Source organism: Acromyrmex echinatior, chromosome 4, assembly GCF_024713525.1.
Source record: "Acromyrmex echinatior isolate Ae372 chromosome 4, ASM2471352v2, whole genome shotgun sequence".
Lineage (NCBI taxonomy): Eukaryota > Metazoa > Arthropoda > Insecta > Hymenoptera > Formicidae > Acromyrmex > Acromyrmex echinatior.
In genome coordinates, this window is record NC_141855.1 from 8700201 (window position 1) to 8709173 (window position 8973).

The 8973-nt window shown below is 30.0% G+C and overlaps 2 protein-coding genes across 2 annotated transcripts; one reads left to right on the top strand and one right to left on the bottom strand.

Annotated features, from left to right (window-relative positions):
* The first annotated feature begins 9 nt into the window (after positions 1-9).
* Positions 10-3572, top strand: IFT54 (intraflagellar transport 54). Its single transcript, XM_087405450.1, is given in 11 exon segments — positions 10-293; positions 446-563; positions 641-753; positions 823-1140; positions 1559-1709; positions 1712-1919; positions 2004-2132; positions 2205-2454; positions 2565-2690; positions 2757-2842; positions 2967-3572. Coding segments are annotated over 11 exon segments (1785 nt in total). The 5' UTR covers positions 10-158; the 3' UTR covers positions 3118-3572.
* Positions 3550-6199, bottom strand: spag (RNA polymerase II-associated protein spaghetti). Its single transcript, XM_011066713.2, has 8 exons — positions 5738-6199; positions 5336-5461; positions 5006-5250; positions 4714-4918; positions 4372-4632; positions 4074-4307; positions 3826-4018; positions 3550-3754 (listed from the first exon to the last, which is right to left on the bottom strand). The coding sequence occupies exons 1-8, from the start codon at positions 5879-5881 to the stop codon at positions 3666-3668; spliced, it is 1497 nt and encodes a 498-aa protein (XP_011065015.1). The 5' UTR covers positions 5882-6199; the 3' UTR covers positions 3550-3665.
* Between the last annotated feature and the right edge of the window lie 2774 nt (positions 6200-8973).

The following is an 8973-nucleotide window of genomic DNA, read 5'->3' on the forward strand; positions in this document are numbered from 1 at the left end:
TGTGGTTACCCACGTGCGATGTCACGTGTTATATGTGTTCGGCGTTGCCTGGCAACGGTTTGACATTACACTGAATCGCCGCAAATGTTGTACGTACACATGTGTCAATCACTATTCACTAGACAGAATTTAAAAGGAAAAGGAAAATAATTATCACGATGACAGACGAGGTGCGACCCGAGGTGATAAAGAAAACACAGAATGTACTCGGAAAATATTTCAAAAAGCCGCCACTGACCGAGAAACTACTCCGCAAACCACCATTTCGCTTCCTCCACGATATTATAACAGCTGTAATTTATCGCTTGTGTATAATTTTAGATATTGAAATAAGTTTTTAATTCTCTTTTTGAAAATTGTTTCATCTTAAATTTATTCAGAATATAGATTTATACAAATCTTGCTTGCATTTAAAATATTATATATAGTAGAAAATTGATTTCAGATCATTAAAGAGACTAATTTCTTAGAAGGATTATTTAGCGAGGAAGAGCTAAATTCAGATAATATAAAGGATAAAGAAGCTAAGCTTACTTTCTTGACAAAACTCATTGATGTTGTTAGTGAGTATTTAATTTTACTGAATTGTCACATTCTGTTACTATATACATGATATCTAAATGTATTATATGAATATTAGAATTAATCTCGGGTGCTAATTTAATGGTCAGAGCAAGTAAAATCATCTCTGGTCAAGAGCCTACAAAGACAAATGAGCTGTTGCAAGCCATTGGAAAAGCCCTTGATAAGAAAGTAATACATTTTGCTTTTTAAGTAGAAAATCATTTTTAAAATAAATTAATAGTGGGTTTATTTACTTAGGTCAGTAGCAAGGAGGCGATTGACCACTACAAAAACAGCTTGGAAAAAAAAGTAAAGGGATCAAAGTCAAAATCCACGACTAAAGAGGAAACTTCGAAGAAGCCTGCATCAAGACAGTCTTCGCAAACGAGGAAATCATCGGAAAAAGATAAGATCTCAGCGGAGCGAAAAAAAAGGTCATCTAGTACAGGGAAAGTAGTATCAGAAACAAAGCGAGATAAAGATGACAGAACCGAAGAGAACAAAGCAAAAAAAGAAAATGATTGGAAGGAGGAAAATTCAAAGAATATTGAGGCCATAGATATCCCACCAGCTGAAGTAAAAATTCAAAGAAAAATTCATATCGCTTAAATCAGTGATGCGCAATCTTTTTTTAAAGATCATTTTCAAAAAGCCATTTTTAGAAATAGGTAAAATCTTTCGAGTCACATAATGTTTATTTCATCTGTATAAAATAGAAAATATTCATATTTTCAGCCGATAATTTTCAGCTGATATTTTCTGAGTTGATAAACTGCAAAAAACTTACACACGTGCCATAGGTTGCACATCATTGATTTGAATAATAGAGCTTTTAAAACAAATATTTATTAAAGAAAATTGAAGTTTTATTTTTTTTATTTTAAATTTACAATAATGCTTGATTCTGTAATTAAAAGATAATTTTTTAATATTTTTTCTCAAGTGCTTTAATATAACTCATTTAAAATACATCTTACTTTTATTGTATTCACAGCCAGTTCAGAATAAAGTTCCTACTTCGGCACAAAGAAGAAGGCCTTCTTCGTCCGCCAAAGTAAAGCAGGATGCCATGATTTTAGCAAATGCCAATGATCTGGTGAAGGAAGAACAGGTACAATATAAAAGTGCCTCTGGTGAGAAAAATGCTTGGTACAAGTGAATAGGTCACAAGAAAAAAAAAAGAAAATATCATTACAGATATCTAATAACGAAAATAAACCAGTAACGAGTAATTATACTAAAGGGATTAAGGAAAATGGAATGGAAGAGGATAATATGTTGCAACAAAGCGTTGAAAGAAGTGATCAATCAACATCAGAGTTTGCAGGATCTCAAACTGAAGTTACTGAAATGACGTAATGTTCAATTCTATAAATTCATTGCTGAAACCAAATTATATCGAAGTGTAGTAATAATGTTAAATTCAAATTTTGTTTTAGCGTTTCACAACAACCGATTGCGAGACCTAAAACATCTTTAAGACCACCTAGTGCCAGACCCATCAGTGCTAGGCCGGCAGCTCCTAGAATGAGAGCAAAGACAGAGATGATAATCTCTGAAGAAATACAGTAAGATTATAATTTAATTTATATTAAACAAAGAATTATTATAAGTAATAAGTTTTCAAAATACGATTGTAGAACACCATTAGGAAATATCAGCGTTATCGTAGAGAATTCCGACTTGAAGAATGATGATGACGATGACGCGGAAGATATGGTAGTGATGGAAGCAAAAGGAAGTGGTGGTGATCTTTTAGAGAATGGAGATTATAAGATAGACAATCAGCTGATGCAAGAACATGGACATCTTGTGGCTCAAATCTTAGAAACTCAGAGAGAATTAGTCAACACGGATAATGTCGATGTATTGCCGAAGAAAGTTGATATCGTAAGAATTAAAACGTGTTACTATTATTTTTATTTTTTATTTTTTTACTGCAGCAATTTTATCACAAAACGTTGAGTGAATTATCATTGAATAAATGTATTTTGATCCAGGCATGGGAATCAGGTTCGAAACGTGACCGAGAAACAGCAGCTAAAGAAATCGATAAATTACGTGGAACTATACAAACATTAACGCGAACGACAAATCCTTTGGGAAAATTGCTGGATTATGTACAGGTAATATATATACATTCACACACATTCTTATACTATAGATCTGTTTACGAAATTAAATTTAATTAGGAAGATGTAGAAATGATGGAAAAAGAATTATTGGATTGGAGAAATCAATATCGCCAGTTAAGCGAACAACTGGAAGAAGAACAAAAGTATGTATAAAAATATATGCACAAGTACATAAAATTGAGAATAATTCTAATGATTCTTCATTTCGGAATAAATAATTCGAATAATTCTTTGTTCTGAAAATTAATATGGAAATATTTTTTTTAGAGAAACAGAAGAAATGATAGAACCTATGAAGGAAACATTGAAAGAAATTGATAGCAACATGAAGGTTCAGTTAGATAAGATACGTCAAGCAAAGGCGCAAATTATGAAAAATGATCAAAAAATACGGCGATTACTTAATGGTAACCTATAATGTAATTACATCGCTATATATTGGAATGTAAATATTTTTATAGGTTATTGTGAAAGTATTAGGTGTTGGAATTAATTCGTAGCGTTTTTTAATGAAAGAATGTTATTTATTTCACATGAGCATTAAAAAATACATTAATGAAAGTACTTCCCATCACTTGTAAAACGCTACGAATTAATTCCAACACCTAATACGTAATTATTTTATCATAAATTATATAGCTCCGAAAAAAAATTCTCTGTATAAATAGAATTTCACGTATAAAATTTCCTTATTTGTCAATTACATAATTATAATATTTGAATATATAATATTTGTATATTTCTTTTGTAAATATTATTTATATATATATTAAAATATAGATAAATTTTTTGAAATCTTCTATAATAAATTTTTTTTTTAAACTGTTTGATCATAAAATATAAATAAATGTTTGCACACAATTAAAAAAAAAATTTATTCATTTATCAACAAAATCCATATCTGTTATAATACTTAAGTACCTCATTTTATTCGTAACTTTTTTATTAGAATTTAAACAAGTTTTGTTAAATTTCATATTTATCCTGCAAGTCTGTAATTTCTTCCTCAGATATCTTTTCAGATGTATTGCAATACGAGAACATAAGCTTCAGATCTAAAAATATTTTAAGCTAATATTATTTTTACATTCATTATACAAAAGAAAATGTGCATCATTGTACACACCTTGTTTTTCAGAGTTACTGATGAACATAATAAATGCCCTAAATCTCTTAATATTACTGAGATCTTTTAAATACGAAAATATAGGTTCCTTCCGTTTCATAAATTCTATCTTGAGTGTTGTCAAGATACCACTGAAGATATCAGTTTCCATTGAATCTTGAAATATTTTGGGCAGGCTACCTGATGGTATTTGCTAAAAAAAAATTCAATATAACTCATACTCTTCATATACAAAGTTTTTTACTTACCTTTAAATATCTGTATCGAAAATCAAATGAGGTATATTTTTTCCAATTTATTAAAAACTGTACTGAGTTGGTAGGGATAGGAGACATTTCTTCGCAATTTTCAATAAAGTTTTCTTCAGGTTTACATGTTGCATTGCTTTTCAGTTCTACTTGATTATTATTACATATTATTTTCTTCTCTTTAAAAGGTTTACTTAAATCAGCCTCCTGCACAGGTATCCTTTTCAATGGTTCCTAATTAAAATCAAAATTTAGTTATATTGCTAAATATATATCATAAAACATAATGCAAATTTACCTTTGAACGTAGATGTGGAGGTTTTTCAATAGGTTCTACAATTTCAACATTATGCTTTTCAGGTAGCCAATCTGGAATGTATCGACCTTTCCTTGGTTCTGTTATATTTGTTGGACTTATAATTGTTGGCTTTACAGTTTCATTATCTACATTTATATTATTCTTTTTATTTTGATCTTCCTTAGTGTCAACTATTTTTTCATTTATCTTTTTATTATCAGATACATCAGTCGTACATATGTTTTTTTTGGACATAAATGACTAAAAAATATATATGTATGTGTATAATACATATATATAACTATTAAAATTTACATCTCAATAATAATAAAAAATACATACATCTCCAAACTGCTTCTTAATTTGATTAAGCAAGACTTCGGTTTCCTTGTTGCAAGGTTCTAACTCTGTAATTTTCTTTACGTCTTCTAATGCTGCATCGAATTGTTTTAATCCTAGTCTGGCTGTTACTCGTCTGTGATAAGCTTTTACATAAGTTTCGTCCAATTGTATTGCAGATGAACAGTCTGCTTCTGCTGAGTACAAACTGCAACATAAGGACATTAAGTAGCTGTTACATAACAATAGAAATTAATATAATCCGTTTATCATATTCATAAAATATAAAATTTACTTGTCTTGTTTTAAATAACAAAGTGCACGATTAGCATAAAAGATAGCATCATAAGGAAAAAGTTTTATTGCTTCGCTGTACGAAGCAATCGCTTTGTCCCATTTTTTTTGCTTCACGAAGTCATTGCCTTGCTGCTTGTATTCTATTGCTTTGCTGTAGTTCTTCTCCAATTCTTCTTTGGACAAGGGCTCATCTGAAGACTCATCGGATTGTTCTTCATCTTCTAATTTCTTGCATGCTTTATCCTATGCAATAATTTATTATAAATTAATTTCAAATCTTTAGATAAGAACTTATACAACTTCAAGTTACACAAATGATACCACTAACAACATCAAACTTATCCCATGCTGTGTAGTCATACGATTTTATTCGTTTAGAATTCTTAGACATTTTGTTTTCTTTTACTGTACATTTCTTCTTTTTATTTTTGCTTCTGACAGGCGGTATAACTTGCTAAAATGTATATATCTTATTATCAAATATAAATATAAAATCATTTTGGCACGCGTTTCTAAGGATTACATACATAGTAATATAAATTCACACAAGAATCATACAAGCATTTAAGATCCAGCTAGATCATTTAAAACTTTGATTTCTATAGTTTGTGTTATAAACATAAAATATATTTAAATCTCTCTTAAATCAATAAACTCATGATACTATTATTTATTTCTCAATATTATTCATCGCTTTGATCTATCTACTTTTCTCTATTTCAGCAAATACCTGTCCATTGCGTTCATTCAGCATTTCTTGTTCCTTCCGTTTCATTTGCTCTTCCCAATTTTTCAAATCTAGAAATTCACTCTGCAAGTCCTCCGAATTATCTCGCACCTGCTTTTGCATTAATATCGAATTGTCACGCTCCATGATAAAAAAAATTTGGTAATAGTGTACAAATTGATAATAGTGTTTCGTATTGCGCTTCGCTTCGTCAATGCTGGTCAATGTCAATAACAAGTTTTTTTCTATTGTTCCCACTGATTAATAAACAGGACTTGTATGCCTTCACCCAGAGAAACCTTCTTTCTGCTTCAACTCTCTTTGAGATTATGATATTTGGATTCTATCCTTGATATATTTAGCAATCTTTTTTTAATACTCTTACTAAACTTTTCAAAGCTAGAAATGTTAGGTTATAATAATCCTCATGAACGACACACATTGTTCAAATATTTTATTATCTTCAGAAGATAATTATCACCTACTCTTAATTATGATTCAGGGTTCTGTTGTAGGATAGCGCCACAAGTCATTTTTCTTGGTTTTTCAAATTTAGATTTGCAGCGTGGAAACTGTTGCATTTCTGCAAGTACGTCCCAGCAAACGAAAATGAATTAAAATGGATTGAAATTTTTTTTCTATTCGAATGCGTATTTAAAAAAAAATAGCGAATATTTTTTTTTGGATTTAATTGGATTCAATTGGATTCAATTAGATTCAATTGGATGCAATTGGATTGAAAAACTACATTTCCTATTTAAAATTTTGAATTGAACAATATTCACAATTGTGTTTGTGTGCACAGAAAAAGCTAATATTATTTTTAAATTGAAAGGCATAGAGATATGCTCCATACAATTCTTATAAATGAATAAAAATGCATTTAGAATTGAAAAGCATTTATTTTAATATTCGTGAATCAATATTTCTGAAAATCTGAATCCATTTCAATTCATTTCAATCCATTCTCGTTGCTTCTCGATCTGAAATTGTTCGATAAAATTAGGAAAGATTCAGATGAATTTAAACAAAATCATAAAAAAGATAATGACACTTTGAATAAAGTCAATTAATAAAAAAGCTTAAAAGCCATCAAATGCAAGTTCTAAGTACCAATATCCAGCAACCCTGAATGCATTTTTATTCATTTATAGGAATTGCATGGAGCATATATCTCTACGCCTTTCAATTTAAAAATAATATTAGCTTTTTCTGTACATCGTGAATATTGTTCAATTCAAAATTTTGTATAGGAAATGCAGTTTTTTAATCCAATTGCATCCAATTGAATCTAATTAAATCCAATTAAATCCAAAAAAAATATTCGCTATTTATAAAATACGCATTCGGATAGAAAAAAATTTTAATCCATTTTAATCCATTCTCGTTTACTGGTGGATATTCAACAATTCTTGTATACATATAACGATAATAGACGTTTCGATCTTAAGTTGGATCATTTTCAATATTCGAATAACAATTTAAAAACATTCATTAACATGTAAATCAGTTGTGTATCATAGATTACATTAAACGCATAAATTGCAAAGAATTTTTTTTTAATTTCATTCTTCTAATTAAATTAAAATTTTTAGTTATAACATTACATACAAACCTTTGCATTGTTAATGGAGTAAAACATTTAAGATATTATATTTAAATAATAAAAATAGTTTGAAATTTATAAAATTATGAATTCAACAATTATCAATTATATAATTAATTAAAACAAAGAATAAAAGTATTACAAAAGTTTCTTGATATATGACATCGTTAAAATCGTTAATTTGTTTATTTTCTTATCGTTTAATTCGAATCTACAATAGGTGTTTTAAGTCTTAAGCCATAAAAAATTGGTCAATTACAATCGAATGTGAGGAGAATGATTGATTGTGATTCTTCCATTTCTTATAGCTTAAGGCTTAAAAATCTATTGTAGATTCAAGTTAACTCTCACAAATGACACATGAGAGTATAAAACATATTTGTAAAGACACAACATTTGAAAAATACAACTCTTACACATTAAATATCTTTTAAATATTTCTTGAACGTTTTTTAGACACTATCAACGCCATTAATTTTTCTCTCATCTGTTTCGAGAAGATAGAAGCCGTTTAATGGAATGCACTTCGATATCCCTTCTTAAGTGCGTTTACTTAACATTTGTAGCATCTAGAAAAAGGTTTCTCTGATTAAAAGAAATCTATTTGAATAAAAAAATTTGTGCATTGCTTTATGGTTAAAGAAAAATGTTTTTGATTTGAACATCATTTTTGAAATCAAATAAATTTTTATTTTCCTCAAAAGTATATTTTTACAATTTAACTTAAAAAAAATCAAGAAAGAAATGATTTCTTTATATTATATATAAAGATATAATATTAGGTGTTGGAATTAATTCGTAGCGTTTTTTAATGAAAGAATGTTATTTATTTCACATGAGCATTAAAAAATACATTAATGAAAGTACTTCCCATCACTTGTAAAACGCTACGAATTAATTCCAACACCTAATAACTCTGAGTGTACATTCGCGAATATCATTCCTTGTTATTAAACAAGAATGAAACGATGAAACGCGAGCGTTGCGAACGTTAAGTGGAACGCATCCCTTGTGAGAGCTGCGGCCGTCGAGGGTGACTTCGCTAGCGGTGGACCGCGACCGGACACGGTGGTATGCACGATCTACGCGTATTGAGCTTGACATTCGGCCCTTTTTAGATCTTGGGTAACTGCCATCGGATTACGATTGCGCCTATAGCTACAAAATGTTTAATATCTGCGAGACTTAGCCGCGACTACAGTCTCCCGAGTTTTACTCGCGGTAACCAGTCCGGCGCCGACGAGCGCCAAGTGCGCACCTGCGATGTGATATGCCTCCTCTCTCGGTCCTTCACGGCTCGTGGAGGAAACGGTCCCAGCCGTTTCTTCGTGATCTTCAGCGGGATCGTAATTCTCACGATCCTTGTAATTCGACGCAACTCGTCTTGATTCCGCGACGTACTTAAACTTTCGGGGAAACCTTTGGAATTTTTTAAGAACTTTCTGGATAGCCTGTGCTTGAGAAGCGATAGATCTCTATTGGTCGCAAGAGATTTCTAAATTATAGAAGAAAACTGAAGAAACACATGGACTTGAAACGTTAATAGTTACAAAAATGAAGAAAGAATATTAATTTTCCATCAGAATTGGTATAAAATTGCACACATCTATCATTTTCAATATTTATCAAACTT